Source organism: Rasamsonia byssochlamydoides (genome assembly GCF_041956645.1).
Source record: "Rasamsonia byssochlamydoides strain NRRL 3658 unplaced genomic scaffold VTN77scaffold_35, whole genome shotgun sequence".
NCBI classification, from domain to species: Eukaryota; Fungi; Ascomycota; class Eurotiomycetes; order Eurotiales; family Trichocomaceae; genus Rasamsonia; species Rasamsonia byssochlamydoides.
The window spans coordinates 1-24,549 of NW_027192418.1; the positions used below are offsets into that span (position 1 = coordinate 1).

Genomic DNA, 24,549 nt, shown 5'->3' on the forward strand with positions numbered 1-24,549 from the left:
GATCCGTGTAACTGTCCTGCCTTGCGGGGTATTGTTTCATCATGCATTGCTGTGTTGGACAGCTTCCCATTTTGTTGTCTCGTAACAGTAGTATAGGGTCTTAAGCTATATATTGAGTTGTCCAAGGACCTATTCTAGGTCAAATGGTATTAATCTAGTTACTGCAAAGCCATTTTTGATATTCTCTGATTTGAAGGCTTCTATATAAGCTTTTGGGTATGTTGCAAGGAAATCCAGCTTATTAATCTAATTAATTCCAAGCTGAATATTGTCTTCTACTAGGCAGCTATATATGTACTTTAGAACTGCAAAATAGCCGACATTAAGAGGCTACAGGAGATGAGATGAATAAGGTGGCATATAGATTAGATAATATTATTCTGGGCATAGGTGTAGTCAAATTGAGGAGTCAGATGGCTTCCATACCCATTAAGAACTAACATCTGATATTTTCCCTTTATATGAGCATTTGTATATGGGATGAAGAGATTTTAAAGCCATGATATACCAATGTCGTCTGTAGTCTACCGATTAGGACTTATCTTAATTCTTTAATATGGTATGGCCTCATTCTTATACCAAGCCTGTAGATGGGTCTTTGCTTTGAATATGTTGCGGGCTAAGCCCATATTGCTGACTCAGCTTCGCTCTCGTTTTCTGATTGGTCCATTTTTTGTTCATCACATGACTCCTGTTGATATAACTCGCGTGCCTTTCTCTCTCTTCCTTCCTTCCTTCCTTCCCCAGCGAATCCTTTTTTATGACCTCCTAGTTTCTAGACAGCAAGGCTTTGGCCCTTCACAGAATATAATACATAGTGGTAGCACCTAACCTATCAAATTGACTGATTCAATGACTAAGACCCATTCCTAATTTCTAGGCTATATAAGAACTGGATGACTAGAAGTCTCTGCTTTAGTAAATACCTTTGCAGTAGCAATTAGGCCTATTACAAAGCCCATCTTATTCAAATTGTAAATATTATCATCAATGATGCCATATTATTAAATAGTGCTTTGTATGCAGTCAAACCATTTATAGATGACCTTTAGATCCTTGCATTTGGCATATTGATAGTTATATCACTATAAATATTGTGTTTTAAGCTCCTCATGGCAGTTAATAAAGCTAGAAACCTAGTTCTTGCTAATGCAGTATTGAATATCTACCAGACTGTGCTCAGAAAGCAAAATATTGGCCATATCTCATATAGAGGCCGGCCAAGGAGCCGCTCCATATTGATCTAGAGACAATATCCATTGTAGAAGCATATCTTCTTCAGTAATCATCAATCTATGTCCATTTGCATGTTTCTCAGGCCTTGCAACCCTGCCGCAAAGTCGGTAAGATAGAGTAGAGTAAGGAACATCATAAAGACGCGCTGCTTTATGAATAGTCAGCGGGTTCTCGCGAATTTTTTATAGCAGAAATAGCCAATAGGATTCTGCCTTCTTGCTCAACTAAATTTTGCGAATTTATACGCACTTTTGGTGGCATAGTGGCGCGTTGAAGTTCATCGAATTCTGTATAGTATTCGCGGGTGCGGGAGGTGGATCGCTCGGTTGGGTGGTTCGCTCGGCCGGGAATTATGTTATCGCGGGGACAGTAACCTAAGACCGCAATCATGATCCCCTCCATCGAAAAGCGCTCTTGTATAGCTGACCTTCCGGGGCAACTTGACAAAATATCATCATGCCTTCTGAAATGCAAAATCTAAATCCGACGATTCTAAATGCGGCCGATCTCCCAAGTCGCCAAAGACCAAAGTCTGCTCGTTACTTGGGTGACTCGTATGACGGCAGCATATTCGGCAACGCTGTCTCGACAAATTTGAGCGATCCCTTCGCTGTCGACACCTACACTTCTGCAGGATCAGAAAGTGATGACGAGAACTTGTTAGAAGAACCCATAGACGAGCAGGAGATTTTTGGTACGGTTTAGCCCTCTATTCTTTCTTTTGAAATCTCTTTGCCAGAGAATAAAATTCCAGGTGGCCAACCTGAATCATACTACTTCCCTTACTAAACTACAGCCAGATCTTATTTCCGGGATATCAGACCCAGAACATCCGATATCTCTAGGCTCTCTTGCCGTTGTCTCACTTCCTGACATATCTATCAAGCCCTCTCTACCCAACAATCCCAAATCTCCTCTTCGAACCGTCACTGTTCTTATCACACCGACCATCACACATTGCAGCCTGGCCACTGTGATAGGTCTCGGTGTACGAGTCCGCCTAGAACAGTCTCTTCCTCCTCGGTTCCGTGTTGATGTCCGCATAAAGCAGGGAACACATAGCACGGCTGAGGAAGTGAATAAACAATTGGCAGACAAGGAGAGAGTAGCAGCGGCCCTGGAGAACGGAACGTTGATGGGTGTTATCGGGAAGATGCTAGAAACCTGCCAGTGATTGGCTATCGACTGCTAGATAGAATGACACGACGAAGCCACGCAATGCCCATCGCCGCTCTTCAGCTTGGGATATCCGCTTCTTCCACCGTCTCTTAAAATGCCCCGACAAAATTGGCGAGAAAACTTCTGAGCCACGCATCCGTTTACTCCGCTTATGACCGCAATGTATCAAACAAGTACCGTTCATGGAAAGCAGACAATGTTTTGAATCGGTCATTATGGCCACCCTGGACCGCCAATAACACGCACGCACACAAGAACAAGGAAAGAAAAACGATCACCCATCTAGGACACCACTCTCCTTAAGTCCTTTCCAAAGTTCTGGCTCCAGGAACTTGCTGATGGTCACATCTTCCGCTAAACCCTTCCTTCTCCTTGTCTTGAGCACGAAATCTCTGGCCGTAGCCTGCGCGCTGGCCATCTCCAATGGTCGAAGCTTAACTTCGCGATCAAGTGGATCTCCTGGAACGACGCTCCATTTGTCAAATACCAAGCTCACGGTAGCTTGGCCTTGAGTGTGGATTCGAAGATCTGTTTCGAAGCCGAAAGAGTCGATGACCGGTATCAAGCCCCGCACTGAGTACAGGGGCGTTCCGGCAATGGGTCCATCTGAAAGAACATGGCCTCGTCGGCGCGAGAGAACTGTGTAGACTGATGCTACAGCATCTGCCGGCCCGATCATTTCACAGGAATAGATGGGTTCCATTAGTCGAGGAGATGCCATGAGAAAAGATGAGTACACGGCACGACGGGCAGTGGGGATGATTTGTCCCCCTCCCCTGTATATGGCTTGATCGGCAAGTGTCACATCCGTGAGTCTAAATTTCGCGTTTCGGATAGCTAGAGATGACGGTTAGCTTTGTCTCCAAGAACGATGAAAAAGAGAGAGAGAAAGAAAAGATTTCGCAGAACCACGCAATCGTAGTCATAGTATACAGTTCGGAGGCATCTGAAAGTAGGCAACGTAAAAAGGAAGTGAGGGTTGTACACGTACGCTCTTCACACAGGGGACCTTCTCTCGTGCCCCAACTGAAACCTTGAACAATTGAATCCCTTACAGTCCCGAGAAGCTTCTTGTCCACCTGCGATGGTAATGTATCATCCTGGAGGATATTCGGGCCGGTCTCGTCCGGACCAAATGCCCAGATGCTTCGGGCTGCCAATTTGTCCCAGTCATACTTCTCTTCAAAGAACTGGGCGACTTTGCGTATGGGATCCTTGATTCTGACACGGCCGCTTTCGATATCTTCGGCAATGCCATCATCCAGGGGCTCTGCGATCATGGTTATCTTGTTCTTCTTGTTCGGCGTAATAGAATAACACATGATTGCAGAAGTCTCCACTACTGTCTCGCAGAACCTGGTCACCGGGTCCGAAACTTTTATTTCCATCTCCGCGAATAGCCTGCGGAGATCGTGAAGCACACAGTCCATGTAGAGCTCTCCGGTCCCGAGAACGACGTGTTCTCCGGACTCTTCCACCTTTGTGGAGATCAGAGGATAGCTCTTATTGACTTTCCGTAGACCCTCAAGCATCTTGGGAAGTTCTGAGGGATTGATAGGTTCCACCGCGACTTTGAATACCGATTCGGTCATATGTTTGATCGGTTTGAAGATGTACGCATCTTCATCATTGTCCAACTTGAGTGGGACGAGCGTTGCGGTTTTGACGATCGAGTTGTCCACACCACCTAAAAGCACCCAATTACCCGCAGGCACTCCGTCAGTTGGGATGTTGTAGCGTGTCTCGGCAATCCATGTGTCGGAGATGGTGGCAATAACCATATCTTCCTCATCATCGATGGTATAGCCTTCTCCTAGCACACGGACCTGCTGGCCTGGTCGAGCAGTTCCACTCATAATTCTCCCAAACGCATTGAACTTTGCGGCATCCGGGCTGCTGAAGAGCTTTGTGACTTGAATTACCAGGGGCCCATCTTGGTCGCAGGCTGCCATGGCTCTGGCTACATTGGTATCCAAAGGGCCAGTATAGTATCGTTCCAATTTCTTCTGAGCACCTTCAACTGGAGACGGGATGTGCTGGATGATCATGTCCACGAAACCTGTTGCCGGGCCAAAAAATTGCTCACAGACCAGGTTAAGTAGCACCTTGGGGTCTGACTTGAGCTGCGAAGGTTTCAGAGAAATGCCCAAAGTCGCCAAGGTCTCTTTTAGATCTTCGGGGCTCTCGCTGATGGTGTGAGAATAAAGCTTATAGATCGGCTCCAGGACAAAGCTGACAAATGTCCGCTTTGACCCTTCCTCCACTCCCTTCCGCGTGAATTTGCGACTCCTGGGGTTGAAGAATATGTCGCCCCATAACCGCGTTGCGAATTCGGCCGCATCAAGTTTGGGATAGCTCTCGGCGTACATCCTGGCGAAAGACGGTAGCGTAAAACACCAGCGCATCGAGCTACAGGCGAAAGCGACATTGCCTTTTTCCGGGCTCAGGCGTCTGCTCTCTCCCCGGCCAGGGATAGTTTTCTCAATCACGGAATTAACTTCCTCAATAACATGCTTTAACTTGAAATATGCATCATTGGGAGGTAGCTTGAGTTCAAGAACGAGCCTATCCATCTTGTTCACAACCAGCGTCAGAGGGAGATCTTCTAGCACTGCATATCTGATGATTTGCTCGGTATTTGCTTGAACGCCTTCGACCACGTCCACAACAAGGACCACGCCGTCCACCAATCGTAGCGATGCAGCGACCTCGTCGACAAAGTTTACGTGCCCTGGAGTGTCCAGGATGTTGAACAGATGCGACTTTCCCTTGGTCCCTTGAAGGACCAGGGTCATTGGCGCCGCTTTTATCGACAACCCACGTTCTCTCTCCAGGACGTGCACATCGGTGTAGCGCAGCTGCTCGTCTCTTCGTTTGCCCGTTCGCTTTTCTAGTCGTTCACTGATATCATGAGTCTGCATCACCAACATGTCCATTAAAGCAGTCTTCCCGTGATGTAGGTGGCCTGCAAATGCAATATTTCTGATCTGATCTGGGAAGTTAAGTAGATCGGTCATAAACTCGCGCGAATAGAAAACAGGGGGCAGATCGGCTTCCTGGATCGCGAATTTCTTCTGCACCACGGGCTTGATGATCGGTTCCGAAAGTGGTTGAGTATCCTCCTCTTGAACCAACGTCTCAACCTCAGTCCCATAGACTTGTTGCGCGGTTGGATAGTATTGTTTGTCTTCGTGGAGGACAACGGCATTGGAAGGACCTTCTGCATAAAACCGTCAGTCGACGCCAATCACTACAAAAAAACACCGGGCACCGACCGTCGACTTCCATCAACTGTTGTTCATTGACGACATCCTCCTCGCCCTCCTCAGACTCCTCATAAGTGTAAGCCTGCGCCGGGACCTCGCCATGTTGCGACTCCTCTTCCGATTCTCCAGCTTCGCCGATGTAGTTGCCAAACCTAAAATGGAAAGATTAGTCAGGCCATTGATCGATGGAAGGACTTGACAACATACTCATCATAAAGATCGTCCATGATGTTGCGCTGTGGACGCTTCTAGGGAGTTATCTCAACGCGTTGTACATTTCTTGTCGCAATAATTGATGTGAGTCGGCGGATGCTCAAAACTCTTTCCCAAGCTCCGTCCAATTAGGCAGCTAGGCTGGACCTCTCCAATTACACCGCTCCACGACTGGCGCCGCCGGTACCTTGTTGGCACTTGGCAGGCCCTGGCGTGATGCCCCTCCTGATTATTAAATCTAAGTTTACGGTATACTTTGCGATTACTATTCAATTATTTCCCTCCCACGGTTCGCTTCGCATTTTCTTGAGGTCTCTGGGACCAACTTAATTCAATCATCAAGTTAGCTTCCCTTTGCTCCAAGAGTATTTTCACTCTCACTCACCCTTCCAACAATTCAGGACTGCCCCGCTACTAATTTACGCCGATATGTCTTCCCTTCCTCCCGTCTACATTGTCTCTGCTGCCCGGACGCCTGTTGGCTCCTTCCTGGGGTAAGGAATTTTGCAAGTCTCGGGGAATATCTCGCAGCGTTGAACTGACCTTTATACCTCCTCAGCTCCCTTTCTAGCCTCTCTGCCACTCAGCTTGGTTCTCATGCGATTAAAGGTGTGGCACGCTTCTGCATGACGTGTCTGCAGAAAAGACTGATGTGATTTCTCAAAATGCAGCTGCTGTCGAAAGGGCTGAAGGTATTAAGCCAGCCGACGTCGAGGAAGTTTTCTTTGGTAATGTCCTGTCTGCAAAGTACGCTTTTGTCCTCTCTTAACCCCTCACGTTCCCCTCAATTCTGACAGTTGCCTGCCAGTCTTGGACAGAACCCCGCCAGGCAAGCTGCCCTTGGCGCTGGTCTCTCGGAGTCCACAATTTGCACAACTGTCAACAAGGTCTGCGCCTCTGGCTTGAAGGCGGTTATTCTGGGCGCGCAGACAATCTTGACTGGCGGCGCCGACATTGTTGTCGCTGGCGGCACCGAGTCGATGTCGAACACTCCCCATTATATCCCCAACTTGCGAACTGGGGCCAAGTACGGTCATCAGACCCTTGTGGATGGGGTCATGAAGGATGGTCTCACAGACGCCTACGGGAAGCAGGAGCTGATGGGCCTGCAAGCCGAGGAGTGCGCTCAAGACCATGGATTCAACCGTGAGCAACAGGACGATTATGCAATCCGTACCTATGAGCGTGCTCAAGCTGCCCAGAAGGCCGGTCTTTTTGATTGGGAAATTGTACCTATTGAGCTGCCGGGCGTCAGAGGAAAACCAGGTGTGACGGTTTCACAGGATGAGGAGCCCAAGAATGTGAGATAGGAGCCACCTCTCCCGGTTTATGAAAAGCCCTGTTTGTGAGTCTCACAGCTAATCGGATCCGTTGGCAGCTCAATCCCGAGAAACTTCGAGCGATCAAGCCCGCTTTCATTCCTGGAACTGGAACGGTCACTGCGCCAAATTCGTCGCCACTGAACGATGGTGCTGCTGCTGTCGTCCTCGTTTCCGAGGCAAAATTGAAGGAGCTTAACCTGAAACCTATCGCCAAGATCCTCGGCTGGGCAGACGCCGCTCAGGCACCTAGCAAATTCACCACTGCTCCCTCCCTTGCGATCCCCAAAGCGCTCAAGAAAGCTGGCGTATCTCTGAACGACGTTGACGCGTTTGAAATTAACGAGGCTTTCAGCGTTGTTGCCCTTGCAAACATAAAGTTGCTCGGTCTCTCCGAGGACAAGGTCAACATACACGGTGGCGCCGTCGCCATCGGCCATCCCCTTGGGGCTAGCGGGGCGCGCATTCTGACGACCTTGCTGGGTGTTTTGAAGGCCAAGAAGGGCAAGATTGGGTGTGCCGGTATTTGCAATGGAGGCGGCGGTGCCAGTGCTCTGGTGGTGGAGTCGCTCCAGTAAATAAAGACTACCTAGTCGGCTCCCTTTGAGTTCGGGATAGGGCATCTCCTGGTATCATGATGCCAGGTCAAAATGTGGTAATGAGGTGACTGCATATACACACATATATACATACTTATCGTGGGATAGTTCAAATTAATACCATACGCTGCAAGCCTGAAGTCACGTTTCGAACCTTGGCTCCAGTAGCGGTTGTTGAATATAGAGGTATAATTGACGTGAATCGCCGATTAATGAAAGATTCGTGTATATATCAAGATGTATGCACATATGTATGTACCATTGGCAAAGACTAGAATAATAAGATATGCAACATTGAATTGCACGGTAGGGACAAGATCATATTGTGACAAAAGCTATATATTTCACATGAGATATCTCTATCAGTCTCAAGCAATTGCGGAATAGAACGTGACCAACACCGGGCTCATCTGAATACAGACAGACCTGGAGGAAGATGCAAGCAACTGTGAGCGCAAACTTGCTCACCTAGGAGTCAAAAAAAATCATGCCCAAGCACCGACCAGAGACATCAGCATCGCTCCACTTGCCACCGCGATGCAAGCTTCGACCCTTCGTTTTCCTCTAAGAGTCTTGTAGCTCGAATCACTAAGGAAGTCCTCCGCTAATAGTTCGACAAGGCCAGCAAAAATGAGGAGGCCGCTGCTGACAGCATTAGTGAAACCCACCATCAGGAGGCCCATGGTGCTCGCGGGATCGTAGAGGTTATGCAGCACAAGGCCAATTGCCTGCCCAATTGGCGTTGTCGTTCCGTATGCGCAGGCCATGAGCCATGGCTTCGGTGACGAGGGGGAGAAGAGATCGGGGATGAGAGACGCAATGCGCGATCCAAGGGCGAATCCTTCGAATGTTTGATGGAAAGAAATGGCGACCAGAAGGACGATGAAGGATGTCCCCGTCGCGACACTAAGGGCCATGCCAATGAAAATGCTGTGGAAGAGAATACCGGCTTCTAAGAGAAGACATTGGAGTAACTGCCTTTGAGGATTCTGGAGCATGACCCCATCAATGACTTGGCGTTGCTGGCGGTGTATAGCACGATGGCGATGACCTTGAGCGTGAGATTGCTGCCTTTTTTGGTGGTCTTGAGGATGGGATTCCTCATCTGTATATGGATCTAGTTCCTCCAGATCCAGATCATCATCGTCATCGTTGCCATAGTTGGAGCCCTCTGCGGACCTCGAACTAGCCCTATGAACAGGCTCTGTAGCTGAAGTATCCATGTTTGTCTCCCGGGAATTATTGTTCTGCACCTCGCGAGGCTGAGCTGTATCGTTGTCCTGAGCCGTATCGTTGTCCTGTGCCGTCAATCGCACATATTCGGCCCTATCATCTGTGTATCCATTCATATTTCCACTTCCGATTTCTCCGATCAGCTCATCGTACTCCTTTCCGTGCAAATGCTTCGCTCCTCTCATGGCGAAGAACATCTCGACCGTAACAACCGCAAAGACGGAAACCATTGACACAAATCCCGCCATGGCCGGGTAGCCCTTGTTCCAAAAACTGGGCAAGCAAGGGTTGGTGAGAGAGTTGAACGCGGTCGGGAGCAAATGGACAAAAGCCGTCGCAATGAGCACCCCTGTCCCAAAGTGTCTGGAGATAAAAAGAAAATGGCGTGGTATGGGCAGTCGCGGGAATCGACGTGCTAGGATTGGAAACGAGCATGCTGAGACGCGGAGACCATCATTAACTTGTGTTTCTCAAAGACATTTAGGGGGCCGCAATGCGCACCTAGAGTGCTGAGCGCGAGGATCAGGAACAATGCGGCAACGTGGAGCGAGGTGTTATAATACCCCGACTCGGTTGAACCACAAGTCGACTCGTCAGGTGAATTCGCATCATCATTATCGGCCCGTCTCGCAATCTCTGATTTCAAAAGTGAGATGGGGACATCGTGCAGTGATCGAATGGAGAGTTCAAAGTCTGTGAATGACCGCTACGATTAGAAGACATCAGGATCTCAGGATCGCGGCGGGGTAGAAGCTAGAGATCGAAGACTTGAAGGATTTCTTGACTCAAAGATGTAAATGGCCCGCTTGCACCCAAAAAGCACCATTTACGAAGCCATTTACATCTATAGTCTCAACAGGCTTTATGGCGGCAGCGGTATTCTTACCGGATATTGGCATGTTGATATCATGCGGACTGGCAATCGTGTTCATTGTGTTCGCTTTGAATAAACAGATGTTTCCTGCACATCCATGGCCCAGATGGGATTCGCAGTTATTCAACCCTTCTGCCAATAGGCGATTTGTGGTTTATTCGACTCTCTCGCAGGACGGTATGAAAGCCGAAACTGTCGTTCACACTTGTCCTTTGAAGACGGACCGTCGGTGCTAAGAAAATCCAGAACAGGACAGGAACATAGCACCAATTGAAGCACCAAAGTAGTATGTGAAAAGAAATGAGAATGATGACGGCTAAGAAGCACCAATCTGCCTGGACTGGATAATCATGGTAGTTTAAGTTGATATTACTAACTCATGCATCGGGAGTTCGGACTCCTATTGCAGATGCGGCTTACTTGGCACTAAGCAGCTTATCTTATCAGTCTGCCGAAATTGATCAAGTTACCTGCATAGAAACTGGCGTATGCAAGATTTCTACATGCCTGGAATCGATCATTATTTACATAATAACAATAATCTATCAGAAACAGAAAATACAACACCGTGCAACGTTTCGTCTCTGATGCGGAGCGAACTCAAGAGCAATGCAACAGCTGATGAGACCGCATAATAATCATGCCATTAGTAAAGTTGTTCCTTTCTATGTAGCGCTCTAATTGTCATCTACTTTTAAGCTTTGTCCAGCCGCTGGTGCCTTTGGGGCGATCAGGACTTCGCTGGTCCGACTGCAGCTTAGGACTCTCCACCACATCAGAGTTGCATTCAGGCTCTGTGGTCCTGGCATCCGCCTCTTCATCTTCAGTCCCGGGCCCCGGCCCAGATGAGAGGGAAGAACCCTTTGCATTCACAGCAGCTTGTTCTCGACCCTCCTCATCCCATTCCCTCTCCTCTAGCAGCTCCCATTCTGCGTTTGCCATCTCTCCCAATAATGCAGATTTGAGTTTGTCAGCAACTTTCGTAGGTGTTGGAAGCTTCCACGTCCGCATAAACTCCGTGCCTTCCGCGGCTCCCAGGAACGAGTGAGAGGTGCCGTGCGAGTAATGACCGAGCATTGGAAAGGACTTAGTTCGCTGGATTGTGGTCTTTGGAGAATCTCTGCCGCTTTTGAGTTTCGACTGAAGGTCGCGGCCAGAAACTGCCCTCATGACCGTCAAGTTCTGAGTTGGAGGTGCAACGAGCAGCTGCCACATGTTCTTCCCAATATTACATATCTCTTCCCACGAGTCAGATCCGACGTTCAACCCCTGGGTGCGGCACAGCCAAGAGACATTCCAGGCTAGCAGAGAGGCCCCTTCCACGAACAGTGCGTAAGTTGCGGGATCTTCCTTCGCGAGTCTCGGAAGCGGTTTATCGATGGAGAGTGGCCGAGGACGGGGAGGTCGACGTGTATCAGCAGCTCTTGATGCTGTTGGACTACTTGACAAAGAATGAGGCGGAGATTTCCCAGAATGTAGCGTGTCGCGTGACGAGTATGAAGCTGCGGGCGTGAATATAGTAGGCGTAGGATAGTTCCGGTGTGGGAGAGTTATTTCGGCGGGAAGTCTGAGGGAAAGGTAATGAGACACGAGAATCAGTAGATGAGCAATATTCGAAAAGGCCGTGGAAATCTGAGAAGGCGTGGCACCTGTCCTGAAGTTAGCTTTTCATGGACCGAATCTGTGACGGGGCCACGTGCCATTCATTTCCCGAAGATCGACTATGGGCACCCCCCCTATGACATAGGTTTCTGTGATCTCATTGCCCCTCTTTCTCAGCTTCTGACGAAGCCCGTAAATGTTTGCAGCTTCTCGACAAAGAAAAATCCTGGATTCAGCAGTCTTGTTATGTAATGAGTGCCACAGGTGTTCCGTTCTTTTGATGCTGTTCTGAATACTGGATAGCGCCGACTCACGCCGCTCCGCTAGTTGATAGTTTGCAGACTCTGCATCGGAACGTCGCTGCCTCAGAGTAGAAGCGCGCTGGTTGACTTCACCCTTTTTCTCTTTGATTTCCTTCTTCAACACCTCTACTTGGGCACGGATCGCCCTGGTTCGCTCTGACGACCGGGCTTGTTCGGTTTGGGCCGCTTGAATGGTCCATCGAGGGTTCTGTCGCGATTCTCCGCCTCCATGTGTAGGGGTGTTACCGGTCACTGCAGCTTCGATCTCACGTCCGACTGCATCCTTCTCGAGTAAAATTCGAGCAGTCTCATATCGCAACAGATACAGCTGGCTGCGAGCACAGGTGGGACAGTAGAAGGGCAGGCGTGAGCTATTTGTGCGAGAACATATGTGGCAGCTCATTTCAAGCGATTTGGTCACTGTCCGTTGTTAACGAAGCATAGAGAAGTAGCAGGAGTGCGGTTCCATGATCCCTAGATGGATATCCGGAAGCAGATGGAGCTGTCGAGCAGGACCGTTCGATGGAGAATAACAGATGGCACAGCGCTGGAAAGCCTTCATGACTTAAAACGTAAACACATCGGAAACTCAAGGCATAATTTGAGCCATGTGAGACTTCTGCAGGTCAGGAAGGCGACATATATCAGCCTCTGTCTGACCGCCGGGGTACATCTGACCGCCGACGGTCTCTCGATAACGTCACCTGACGGCGCCAGAAATCACAGTGTCTGATTTGCTGGCCGAGTCGCGGCAGTCCCACTTTGACCACGATGCCGCCTTGTTGCTGGTACCGATGTCCAGGAGTACGTATGTGTATGTATTTTATTGTTTCATAGGCTCTTTGAGTACAAGGTTGGTATTGTTTTGTCGCATCGGCTTGTTGTGTTATTATATATGCACTGTATAATGCCATATTGGCAGATCAAGCTGTGAAAAGCTTGTCATCCTCTTCTAACTGCGCAGTTANTTTATTAATGCAATAATGATTACCCTCTTAAAAAACTGAAGTCGCGGTGTTCTTTTCTATTATCTCCTCTTTCTTATACTCTTCCTTTTCTTCCTCTCTCTCATTTCCTTTCCCCCTCTTCCAAGAAAATTCACAGGGCGAAGTGAAGTTGCCACAAGCTAGAGATGGAGAAGGCTCGCAAAGAAGCCTATGACAGTGAACATGGTGCACCCGATCTCACCACAGCAGATGGAGCAGAACAAGGCGATGCTAAAACCGAGTTACAAAACGCCACACCTCGGAATGTGGATAAGGCGTTTCATTCGTTCTTCTCGGCTCAAGATCTTGAAAATTGTGATTGGGAACAACTCCAAGAGAGGTTTTCTGCGGCCATGGAGGAACATGCCCGAGTTGAACGAGACTTGCAAGAGCAAACAACGCAGCTGCTCAAGGTACTTCGTTCTCTAGGCGTGTCTGTATCTTCATCACAGTCATTAACATGATATGTTGACGTTCTCTGCTAGATATTTATGACATGGTCTCGAATTACAATCTCCCGTGATGAAGACAGGTCCTTCAAGAGGTATCGTTTTCCGGCGGAGCTTCCTTTGTTTTGCAGCAGCTAACAATTTCTCCATAGATTCAAAACCCGCATGCAACATGTGCAGAACTCGGAACTCCAGCTTGAGGAGAAGAGAAAACACTGTACGATTTCGTGAAGATTCTAGTAATAATGCATGATGCTGACAAAATACTGCACAGACATCAACGTCGTCAGAGCTTTCGAAAGTGCCCTGGCGTTGCTGAAGTAATCTGTCAAGGCGGATAATCCAGCTGGGCGGTCCTTGATTTGATGTGGGGTCTGGCCCGCCTCCCAGTGACGAGTCCTGAGCCTACCCAAACGATACCGTCGACCTCAACCAAGATTCGATGTACAGTACCTTAAAATACCCTCGTTGCTGTGCCGCAGGAGAAAATGTGATACTCCCCATGAAATTGCGAATATGGACGATGAACCAGCAAAAGCAGACAGACATCTGCTTGAAAGATTAAATGCACTTAAACCATCTAGTGTGCAGCTAGAGCGTCAAAAGTGCGCATCAATTTCTCGCTGAGCTCTGGGAAGGGCACTGCTAATTAGCAGCACATTAGGAAGCCTTTTGACTTTGCTTCCCAATACTCCACTTCGTTAGGTGTCTCAGAGCTAGACACGCAGTCTCGCAATTCTCGATTACATTTAGGTGTCGGGTGCGAACATGACATACCACCAGATCCCTTGTTCGAGGATGGAGATGCCATTGAGGATCTACTCTCAAGTCTAGACCACGGTGATAGTTTACCCCGGATATTAGGGGTTGATGACTCTGATTCGCGGGGGATTCTAAGCGACCCAAGCAGCATTCTGAACTGTCCAGAAGCGGCAGTAGTCGAACTTGGTGGAGGATCTGTCGATAGTCAGTTCATGCCTGCATCAGATTTGGGGGACTGCAACTACGAAACAGCAAGCAACGAAGAATCTGATGATGAGAAAGCGGCCAAGTATGTCGAGGATCTTCTCAAACAGATTGGCACGGAGGACCGTCATTCTCCACTGTCGTCCACAGCGCAGGATATGAAGGCTTCTCTCGAACGCAACTCATCTTTTAACAGAACGTCCCGGTCAACGCTTGAACCAGACTCACTCGGATCCGCCGATGTCGTCAAACTGGAACGGACCTCAGCGACACCCACGCGTCTATGCCAGCGAAATGATGATGATGGTCTGTCTACTCGTTTCGCTGCTCTCAATCTTCCGTCCGTCCCTGCAGAGCTTCCTGGAATAAAAAAGGCACATGAAACAGCACCCGATTGTTGTTGTATATGTTATGATAGTGCCACCACCAAGTGCCTGGACTGTGAAGGTGCCCAACTGTTCTGTGTTTGCTGCTGGTGGGAGATGCACATGGGCGAAGGCACCGACGGGGAAGAGCGACAGCATAGGGGTGTCAAATATAACCCACCGTGAGGCAATTTCCCAAGCACTTACTGTATCAGCTGAAAGTTGAATGATAATAATAATCTATTCTGTCCACTTGTACTCAACTGTATATTAGTAAGAGATACAAGCCTTAGATAACTCGCTTCGCTCAATTAGGCTTTAAGAGAGAGAGAAAGAAAAAGAGAAGTTACCCGGGCTCACAACATATGCCTCAGTATGCCAGGGACCTTCAGCCCCTAGCCCTACCTACCTAACTACGTGGGATTTTATTTTATATATAGGCTCCTTGTAGATACCTTCTAGTAAGTTTCTCAATACAGGCTTATTATTATTACTAATTTAATGCCCTATAGTATACTTCACTACCTACTATCATCATTACTAGCTATATCATTGTTTCTGCCATACATAGACCTCACTATAGTCCTCCCCGCCATAGATAGATAGCCCTTGCCGTTGTTGTATAGAGGGGGATATATATATATATGTATCAGTGAGGGAGACAAACAAAGGGGTATGAGATGGACATGAATTATGGCAAAGAATATGAGTACATAGGAAGTCCGCCTGGTAAGCAAATGATAAATATTACCTATGTGCCTAATACGAGAAGTATGGCAAGGAATATAGGTATATAGGGAAACCGACTGGAAAGGAGGTAATAATTAAAATATATATATATATATATATATATAATAGGAGGGTAGGCCTGGAGGCCAAAACTCCCTGGCATGTTCTAGAACAGGTATTTTTTTCTCTTCAAGCCCGTCGAGCGAAGCAAGACCTGCAAGGCTTGTAATACAACATAGTGAGTCAACTGCTGAGAATAACTTACACCCCTCAGTAGCTAGACTCTTTTTGTTGGGACCAAGGACATATATTATGGCTTTCAATTTCCCTATCTTGTCAGCGAACGGGGCCGGGGATGTAGATTACAATTCTCCGTCTCAAAGTTTAATAAAGGTAGGAATATGTCCTGTATCCGACCACAACGATAGAACGAGGATATAATGTAAAATTGCAAAGGATCCATCCTAAACAATACTATGCTAAAGGCGTCAATGAGCAGAATTGCTACCAATAATCCTCCTGTTCCCTTGGCCGGTGAGATCCTGCCAGGTGGCATTGAAGCGTCTCCCAGTACTGGCCAACAAGCTCTCCTCTTCAGCCTCCTCTGCGTCTTCGTCGATTTGGCGTTCATCAAGTTTTGGAGCGCGGAAAATCGCCGTGAGGAAGACAATTAGATAGATGCCTAAAGTAAAAAGGAACCTGTTAGATGTCGCTCGTTGAAACAATCCTTCTGGTACAAGATATGGGATCAAGCTTGGTGGGGGAGGCCAAAGAGTTGACCTATGAGTCTTACCAAGAAATACGAACTGTGCCCAGAAAAACACTATACCAAAGAAGGGGAAGTTCAAGGTAACGCGGTTCAAAAAGGTGCTGACGACGCTTGGAGTGCAGACAGCTTTCGCAGACGGATTGTCTGCGAGCTCGGAACAGGGCTTGATGAGATCCTGGTGATGCTTGCAATCCGGCTGCGCTCCAGGATAGAGAGGAGGTCTATCACAGAATGTTTGTGGCCCGAAGGTCGCATACTGCGGAGCAACAATCATGGAGATGGAATAATTGAGTGCCAACGTGATCAGGGTGAGCATCACGGTCGCCATGAGCAAAGCCTGTGGAGACGTATGACCCTTGCGAATTTGGAAGATCCTAATCCAGAGGAATCGAATACCAACTGTTGCGATTCCCACAACAGAGCTACTAAAGAACAGCAGGACGAGCAGCGCAAAGAGCCCGTAGTCAACTGGGAAAACCTTCGCAGCATGGACGAAGATCCAGTTGACTGGGTTGAAAACGTTAATATTACCAAGAATGTACCCGCAATGCTGCTTGCATACTGAATTTTTCGCCTTATCAATCGTCGTGAGCAGCATAGAAACCCATACTAGGATTGCGATCAAAAGAAGGACAATACCGCCGAGAAGCTTGAAAGGCCTGAATGCTGCTTCGATCTTGAGCCATGTCCGTACGACCCAACTCCGACGTTCTCCCTGTTCTTCCTCAATAAGACGCTGTCGCCGTATCAGAGTTCTTTCCTCTCGCACGAGGGCATCGAGTTCCCTGCGGTCTTTAGAGGATAAGGCATCTGGATTCCCCCCGCAGCGGCCTTCCAATTGGCGTTGTCGTTCACGGTTTGCCTCAAGCTGCGAGGCTGTGGTGGCTCTCAACGTCGGACTTGAGATGGAAGGAGCAGTCTTGATGAGAGTGATTGGAAGTAAGGCAAGACCGGACGATGTGTATAGAACATACATACACATGCCAATGGCAATGAGGAGACCTAAAGCAAAAGCAAGGGCTTTTTCGCCGTCTGCAAGGGGGGAGTGTCAGCTTTTGCACATGAGAGCCTAGTCAACATTCACCTACGGTTCTCTGTGAGCAACTTCTGGAAGAAATCCAGGTCCCGATCGCCAGTATTTCCTGAGATCGGAACAAAAAAACCCACAAGAAACAGGATAGCAGTTATCAAAATAAAAGCGATAGTGTATTTGAACGCTCCCCAGAAGCGTTTAGCGACAGTCTGTTCTCCTTCTTGAATCGCGACCTCGTCATACTCTTCATACCAGAAGTATGTAAACGGCACCACGAGTAAGCATAGCAAAGCATCCAAAGCATAGAGGAAATAGTAGACAACGGTCAGAGAAAAAGTGATCTTGTCCACCTCATCCTGAGAAGCCCAGTCTTTCCGTCGACCAAGTTGGGGCGACGAAGTCGATGACACAAGAGCAACATCAACTGGCTGTAACAGGACCGTTGCCAGCAGAGCAGTGATAGTAATGATGCAGACTGCAGTCACAGACGGTGAGCGATCCCGCGGGGTTTGATAGATATAGATGAAAATTGATGCCACTCCAATCAAGACTGCGACAACAGCGGCATATACAATCCATAGAAGGGAGGATTGGAACAATGCCATGATCAATAATAGCAAGCATGCACACGTCACATCCCAACAGTTGGAGTGGAAGTCCAACAGTCAAAAGAAACAAGCAGGAAGGACAGGGGAATTTAATATTAACAATGATTTGTCTGAGAATGATGATTACGGGACATTCCAATTAGTTCGCTTACTATGTAGGTATGTACTACTCCGTACTGTACATGCTTCGTGTTAAGACGCGTGTCGTCATGGTTCCGCCTGCTCCACCAAACCCCGCTAAGTCACAGGATAACGCTCCACGTGACCAGGTCGGCTCGCAGAGTTACGCGCTAAGCTGCTAAGCTCCGTCAAATCGGGATCGACTCTTGTAACTTATTCGTTAGTCAATTAGCTGCAAATAGATCAGGACTCAAGGTGAGCTTGCACAAAGCTCCTGTCGACAGGTGAACAGCCCTGCCAGACGCCCCCGCCCATGAGGCACTGATACAGGCCTCGCGACGGTGAAGGTCTTCCAGCGGGGAAACATTGGTGTTGGGCATTCTTCCATTTATTCTGGAAACTTTCGGTCCTGTCTTTTAATACCCCAGGATGCAATGTTATACTGAACTCTTACCCCCTTCTGGGGTCACACACGCTCTCTCAGTCCCTTTTCTTTCTCCGACAGCCAACAATCTTGTGGTTGTCAAGACCTCTCTTCTTCAGATCTTCACTCTTGTCAATGTTGCCTCTGACCTGGGCAGCAGGAAGGCTGAAGACAAGGCCCCCCGAATAGAGTCGTCGCAGGATACAAAGCTGCACCTAATCGCTGAGTATGATCTGTCTGGAACGGTAACTGATGTCAGTCGAGTCAAGATTCTCGATTCCAAAAGTGGCGGGGATGCTCTTCTCCTATCTTTCCGGAACGCGAAGCTCAGCCTGATCGAGTGGGACCCTGACCGTCATGGTATTTCGACCATTTCGATTCATTACTACGAAAGAGAAGATGTGACTCGTAGTCCATGGGTACCTGATCTGAGTACTTGTGGCAGCCATCTTACTGTGGATCCTAGTAGCAGATGCGCGATATTGCATTTTGGTCTGCGCAATCTTGCCATTTTACCATTCCACCAAGCTGGCGATGATCTGGTCATGGATGACTATGACCCCGATTTCGATGGAGAGCCCGCTGAACACGAAATGAAAGATACCGTGCAATCTGAGAAGAAAGATGAGAGGAAAGATTCCGTGACCTATCAGACTCCGTATGCGGCTTCTTTTGTCTTGCCGTTGACCGCCTTGGACCCTGCTCTGCTCCACCCGATCAGCCTGGCATTTTTGCATGAATACAGAGAGCCGACATTCGGTATCTTATATTCCCAAGTGGCAACCTCATCTGCATTGCTTTATGAGCGAAAGGATGTCGTTTTCTATTCCGTATTCACGCTGGATCTCGAACAACGAGCATCTACCACTCTTCTGTCTGTTGCGAGACTCCCTAGCGACCTTTTCAAGATAGTAGCTCTCCCGCCGCCAGTGGGCGGTGCTTTGCTCATTGGCTCTAATGAATTGATTCATGTTGATCAAGCTGGAAAGACAAATGCTGTCGGCGTCAACGAATTTGCGAGACAAGTTTCCTCCTTTTCGATGGCAGACCAGTCCGACCTGGCTCTCCGTCTAGAAGGATGTGTTGTCGAGCATCTCGGTAATGAAAATGGGGAGGTGATCTTGTTACTGTCGAGTGGAGAGATGGTGCTTGTCAGCTTCAAACTGGATGGACGGTCAGTTTCCGGTCTTTCGGTTCATCCTATTTCAACGAACGCTGGCGGGACGATTATGAATGCTCCTGCTTCCTGCTCCGCTGTGCTCGGCCCTGGCAAGATTTTCTTTGGCAGTGAAGATGCAGATTCAATACTTGTTGAATGGTCCGATGTATCTTCCAGCACAAAGAGAGCCCGGGTGCAAGATGCGGACCAACAACCCGAATTTTCAGATGAAGATGGGGATGACAATGATACCTATGAAGACGACTTGTACTCAGGCGCGCAGAAGGTGTCTTTAGACCACCGCCCGTCGGTCGACAATTCTATTTCGGGAAACTATAACTTTAGGGTGCTCGATACGTTGACCAACATAGGACCCCTGAGGGATATAGCACTAGGAAAATCATCTGCAAAGGCCGCTGATAGAGATCGTAACGTCCATAGCGTTGCCGCGGACTTGGAACTGGTGGCCTCTCAGGGGTCAGATAAGAGCGGCGGAATTGTCCTGCTAAAACGGGAGATCGAACCAAGCATTATATCCTCTTTTGAGATAGATGATGCCGAGTCCGTTTGGTCAGTCAGCGTGAGCGAGGCGAAGTCCAAGACCTCGAACATTGGCTCATCGGGTCAGAGAGGAGCTGACTCTTATGTGATACTTGCCAAATCAAAGTCTGCTGATAAGGAAGAATCGGTAGTTCATGCCGTGAAGGGCAAAAGCCTTGAAGCTTTCAGGGCTCCAGAGTTTAATCCCAACGAAGACTGTACGATCGATGTGGGAACCTTAGCAGGAGGCACCCGAGTTGTTCAGGTGCTCAAGGGTGAAGTGAGGATCTACGATATCAGTAAGTTTACGGATCAGTGCAGTATTTCCATGCGAGCATAGTGTTGACTATTTAGATCTGGGCCTTGCACAGATATACCCTGTATGGGACGAGGATACAAGTGACGAGCGAATCGCTGTCAGCGCCAGCTTTGCAGATCCTTATCTTGTCATTCTTAGAGACGACGCATCGATATTGCTCCTCCAAGCCGACGAGAGTGGTGATTTAGATGAGCTGCCTGTGAATGATGACATTACTTCGCAAAATTGGCTTTCCGGTTGTCTTTATGCGGATGATTCAGGCATGTTCTCTACAGTTGAGACGGGCTTTCAAGGCAACATCCATCTGTTCTTGTTGAACGCTGAATGCAAGTTGTTTGTAAGTGGAACTTCTTCTGTTACTCCATGCGACTATTTTCGGAGTATACTGATACTTCTCTAGATATTCCGGCTTCCCACCATAGAGCTAGTTTCTGTGATCGAGGGGGTTGATTACGTTTTACCCATCCTGTCGACCGATCCACCCCCTAGACGATCAGCCACCCGTGAGACAATAACAGAGATTTTGTTGGCAGATATTGGGGAATCGTATTGCAAAACTCCTTATCTGATAGTATGTATCTTCCTCGTGCGGAGATATGGTATTTCAGTTCTAACCTGAATATAGTTGCGGACGGGAACGGATGACCTTGTAATATACAGGCCTTTTAGGATCAATGGTGGCCTGGGGAAAGACTCTGGCAGTCTTAAGTTCCTAAAGGAAGTGAATCACACGCTTCCTAAAGTGCCATCGGTGGCGTCTTCGAAAACCTCCTCAGGAGGTCAACGACGAACGAAAACGCTCCGAAGGTTGCCCGATGTTTCGGGGTTCAGTGCTGTATTTATGCCTGGCGCCTCTCCGAGCTTCATTTTTCGAACCTCCAAAAGTTTGCCTCACGTTGTGAGTCTTCGTGGTGGGTTTGTTCGCGGCCTCAGCGGTTTTAATGCCGCAAGCTGTGAGAAAGGTTTTATTTATGTGGACAATTATGTAAGGCACCAGATGAGTACTGAACCGCGATTATGTCTTGCTGAGTCGATGAATTATAGAATGTTGTCCGAACATGTCAATTGCCAAATGATACCAAATTCGACTTTCCTTGGACACTGCGCAGGATTCCCCTAGGTGAACAAGTTGATCACCTGACCTATTCCACGTCATCAGATACATACGTCCTGGGGACCAGCCACAAGGCTGATTTCAAACTCCCAGATGACGATGAGCTGCATCCTGAGTGGCGCAACGAAGGTAGGTGTGCCAAGTCCTCGTCTCCTAGGAACACAATCTGATAGTACCTTTAGTGATTTCTTTCCTTCCACAGATTTACCAAAGCTCGGTGAAATTACTGAGCCCAAAGAATTGGTCTGTCATAGACAGGTATGGGTACTGCGTGTTAAGAACCTAGTGTATTCGATCTAACGCTTTCTTTGGAACAGCTATCCACTTAGTCCAACAGAACGTGTTATGGCTGTCGAGAATATCAATCTTGAAATTTCCGAACAGACACGTGAGCGTAAGGATGTGATTGTTGTCGGAACCACATTTGCACGAGGCGAGGATATAGCAGCTCGTGGATGTGTCTACGTATTCGACGTGATAGAAGTTGTCCCAGATCCCGAGAGGCCTGAGACAAATCTCAAGTTAAAACTTATAGGGAAAGAGCCAGTCAAAGGTGCTGTAACTGCGGTATCAGGAATTGGGGGCCAGGGTTTCTTGATTGTGGCTCAGGGACAGAAATGTATGGTGCGAGGACTGAAAGACGATGGCAGTCTTCCGCCTGTTGCGTTCATTGACGTGCAGTGCTATGTCAGCGTCCTCAAGGAGCTCCGGGGTACTGGCATGTGTATCCTGGCTGATGCCCTGAAAGGTCTATGGTTCACAGGATATTCGGTATCAACCCCCGCCGTTTGGCTGGCCTCTTTTCCAATGTTTTTAAAACATAGCGACGCTAACAAGTTGGCACTGCAGGAGGAACCCTACAAGATGACGCTATTTGGCAAAGACATGGACGAACTGGAAGTAGTCGCTGCTGATTTCCTGCCTGATGGCAAGAAGTTATACATTGTCGTTGGCGACAGCGACTGCAATCTCCATGTGCTTCAATACGATCCGGAAGGTATGTGTCACGTCTCAATTTTATATTCTATGGAGACGGATATTTACGTTTTACTTCGTGGCAGATCCAAAATCTTCAAACGGAGATCGACTATTGAACCGTAGCAGGTTCCATATGGGTCATTTCGCCTCGACCATAACGCTCTTGCCACGGACTGCCGTCTCTTCTGAGCTGGCAATGTCCGATTCTGACGAAATGAATATCGATGCTTACATACCCCTCCATCAAGTCTTGATCACAACTCAAACGGGCTCAGTGGGGCTGGTGACATCGGTGTCTGAAGAGTCTTATCGTCGTCTATCCGCTCTGCAGTCTCAGCTAAGCAACACGCTTGAGCATCCTTGCGGATTAAATCCCAAGGCATACAGAGCGGTGGAAAGTGATGGTATCGGTGGTCGGGGTATGATTGATGGTAAACTTCTGTACCGGTGGTTGGACTTGAGCCGGCAACGCAAGATGGAGATTGCCAGTCGAGTGGGTGCAGATGAGTGGGAAATCAGGGCAGATCTCGAGGCCATTGGGGGCTGTGGACTTGGTTATCTATAGAGCGGTGTTCCAGAGTTCATGGCAAACGCCTCACCTACGATAAAGCGCATAAGAAAAAAATTATTTGAATGTTGACTATTCGGGAGTTTACATGAACCTCTGTAAAATATCATCTAATTGAGGCATAAGCTGTCTGTATTAATCATATGGGTTACATTTATTGGGGTGTAAGGGAAGGAGCAAGAGGAAAGGCAGGTGAGCTTATTCGTTCAGGTGGCAAGGGAGAGAACACAATACAGTATGGCTGGGAAGATCATTCCTCCTTTGAAGCCAATTCCTTGGCTCTCCTTTCTAGTGCTTTGATCATCTCTAAACAGCCCAAGTCAGCACCCTTCTTGTATGTGCACAGGTCTTGACAGAGGCGGGTGGGTAGTGAACTTGCAAGCAAGGCCACACGCAACGACGATAGGGAACTTACCATGCTTTTGAAGCTTTAGCTCGCTAGTCTCGAGCCTTAACCAAGCCCAGTAGAAGACCTGGTAGGTAAAGAGAGCGCCTAGAAAGACTTTGGCAAAAGGGCGCACCAAGGGACGGAAAGCTGAGATCTATATATACATACAATTATTTAGAGCCCATACATTTATATAAAAAGACAGGAATCGGGAATAGAAGAGAGATAATTACTGACCCCGTCTCTGAAGGAGTTGCTGTTTTCTTGGGCCTGGTGACGGGCGGATGAGGAAGCAAACGTCCTTCGCAGAAATGAGAAACGGGTCGGACCACCAGGCAGATATCTATGGGAGGATAATAACAGGCCCGAGCGGCCAAGTGGAAATGTGCTTCCAAATCGCATTTTGGACGCCGGCTTGGAAACCCAGGAACTCTATGGAAGTTGGTCTATTTTCTCAGTCCCTTCGGTAGCTAATTCTGGTAATTACTCCGTACTCATCGCCTAGGCCGCCCAGACCGCTGAGTCATCGGTCACGTGATTGTTAACCTGGGGATCATTGCCTTTGACCGCGCTTCTGTGGAGGTGGAGGCGGCCACCGAGTCGAACAGGCGCGATGGCAAGATGCGGGGGGAAGCCAAACAACGATAAAGTTCCTTGTTCCGCCATGATACCCCTGGCTTCGATCCATCAACATATCATCGAAGAGTTTCGACCATGATTTCCAAGCATAATCCAATGGACACCAAGCCAGAGCTTTCAGTAGGAAGCCGGGGCACCAGTCACTAACTCACTCTTGTAGAAATTTTCACATTTTTGAACCTTCTGATGGAGCATCAAAAGTGCTTGAAAACGATCTCAACAAGCGCTGCGAATCGATGAGCCCCAGTCATTATTGCAGTAGTGCGGGTTCACACGTGCCCAGGTGAACTTGATCGACGCAAGCGCTACATACTAGGCCAATCTGGGTATAGTTGTGGCTGGGCATCTGCGGCACATCGATGGTTGCTGGGACGTGCACCTGTGGCTGGTGGGAGATAGGGAAAAGAACGGAACACTACTCTCGCTCGCTCCCTAAGTTCATCCAGCCGCCCTGCGCTGGTGCCCGCTTTCCAGACATAACGACGCGTGGATGTTGCTCCGTACCGAGCTGTCCTACAACAAATCTTGTCTGCATCTTATCGCTACCAGCTTTTTCTGGACAATCGCGGTCA

The 24,549-nt window shown here is 48.3% G+C and overlaps 10 protein-coding genes across 10 annotated transcripts; 5 read left to right on the top strand and 5 right to left on the bottom strand.

The window, feature by feature from the left end:
• Window positions 1-1,692: 1,692 nt before the first annotated feature.
• On the top strand, window positions 1,693-2,410 carry VTN77DRAFT_4891 (uncharacterized protein; the record flags this gene model as incomplete). Its single annotated transcript, XM_069421000.1, has 2 exons — window positions 1,693-1,930; window positions 2,037-2,410. 2 exons carry the CDS (start codon window positions 1,693-1,695, stop codon window positions 2,408-2,410), a joined length of 612 nt encoding a protein of 203 aa, XP_069277266.1.
• A 279-nt stretch (window positions 2,411-2,689) lies between these two features.
• Window positions 2,690-5,908, bottom strand: VTN77DRAFT_4892 (uncharacterized protein; the record flags this gene model as incomplete). Its single annotated transcript, XM_069421001.1, has 4 exons — window positions 2,690-3,252; window positions 3,407-5,635; window positions 5,691-5,833; window positions 5,889-5,908. The coding sequence occupies 4 exons, from the start codon at window positions 5,906-5,908 to the stop codon at window positions 2,690-2,692; spliced, it is 2,955 nt and encodes a 984-aa protein (XP_069277267.1).
• Window positions 5,909-6,323: 415 nt separating this feature from the next.
• Window positions 6,324-7,791, top strand: VTN77DRAFT_4893 (uncharacterized protein; the record flags this gene model as incomplete). Its single annotated transcript, XM_069421002.1, has 5 exons — window positions 6,324-6,388; window positions 6,454-6,503; window positions 6,566-6,641; window positions 6,703-7,195; window positions 7,273-7,791. 5 exons carry the CDS (start codon window positions 6,324-6,326, stop codon window positions 7,789-7,791), a joined length of 1,203 nt encoding a protein of 400 aa, XP_069277268.1.
• Window positions 7,792-8,297: 506 nt separating this feature from the next.
• Window positions 8,298-9,977, bottom strand: VTN77DRAFT_4894 (uncharacterized protein; the record flags this gene model as incomplete). Its single annotated transcript, XM_069421003.1, has 3 exons — window positions 8,298-9,481; window positions 9,547-9,738; window positions 9,932-9,977. 3 exons carry the CDS (start codon window positions 9,975-9,977, stop codon window positions 8,298-8,300), a joined length of 1,422 nt encoding a protein of 473 aa, XP_069277269.1.
• A 626-nt stretch (window positions 9,978-10,603) lies between these two features.
• VTN77DRAFT_4895 (uncharacterized protein) lies at window positions 10,604-12,226 on the bottom strand (the record flags this gene model as incomplete). Its single annotated transcript, XM_069421004.1, has 2 exons — window positions 10,604-11,568; window positions 11,620-12,226. The coding sequence occupies 2 exons, from the start codon at window positions 12,224-12,226 to the stop codon at window positions 10,604-10,606; spliced, it is 1,572 nt and encodes a 523-aa protein (XP_069277270.1).
• A 729-nt stretch (window positions 12,227-12,955) lies between these two features.
• On the top strand, window positions 12,956-13,582 carry VTN77DRAFT_4896 (uncharacterized protein; the record flags this gene model as incomplete). The annotated part of the gene is made up of 4 exons (XM_069421005.1): window positions 12,956-13,222; window positions 13,295-13,353; window positions 13,411-13,475; window positions 13,533-13,582. The coding sequence occupies 4 exons, from the start codon at window positions 12,956-12,958 to the stop codon at window positions 13,580-13,582; spliced, it is 441 nt and encodes a 146-aa protein (XP_069277271.1).
• Window positions 13,583-13,774: 192 nt separating this feature from the next.
• VTN77DRAFT_4897 (uncharacterized protein) lies at window positions 13,775-14,775 on the top strand (the record flags this gene model as incomplete). Its single annotated transcript, XM_069421006.1, has 2 exons — window positions 13,775-13,863; window positions 13,923-14,775. 2 exons carry the CDS (start codon window positions 13,775-13,777, stop codon window positions 14,773-14,775), a joined length of 942 nt encoding a protein of 313 aa, XP_069277272.1.
• Window positions 14,776-15,806: 1,031 nt separating this feature from the next.
• VTN77DRAFT_4898 (uncharacterized protein) lies at window positions 15,807-17,725 on the bottom strand (the record flags this gene model as incomplete). Its single annotated transcript, XM_069421007.1, has 3 exons — window positions 15,807-16,000; window positions 16,112-17,119; window positions 17,176-17,725. The coding sequence occupies 3 exons, from the start codon at window positions 17,723-17,725 to the stop codon at window positions 15,807-15,809; spliced, it is 1,752 nt and encodes a 583-aa protein (XP_069277273.1).
• A 552-nt stretch (window positions 17,726-18,277) lies between these two features.
• Window positions 18,278-22,947, top strand: VTN77DRAFT_4899 (uncharacterized protein; the record flags this gene model as incomplete). The annotated part of the gene is made up of 9 exons (XM_069421008.1): window positions 18,278-20,270; window positions 20,326-20,627; window positions 20,691-20,861; window positions 20,916-21,275; window positions 21,335-21,533; window positions 21,587-21,662; window positions 21,722-22,175; window positions 22,254-22,401; window positions 22,466-22,947. 9 exons carry the CDS (start codon window positions 18,278-18,280, stop codon window positions 22,945-22,947), a joined length of 4,185 nt encoding a protein of 1,394 aa, XP_069277274.1.
• Window positions 22,948-23,200: 253 nt separating this feature from the next.
• VTN77DRAFT_4900 (uncharacterized protein) lies at window positions 23,201-23,740 on the bottom strand (the record flags this gene model as incomplete). The annotated part of the gene is made up of 3 exons (XM_069421011.1): window positions 23,201-23,256; window positions 23,366-23,492; window positions 23,576-23,740. The coding sequence occupies 3 exons, from the start codon at window positions 23,738-23,740 to the stop codon at window positions 23,201-23,203; spliced, it is 348 nt and encodes a 115-aa protein (XP_069277275.1).
• Between the last annotated feature and the right edge of the window lie 809 nt (window positions 23,741-24,549).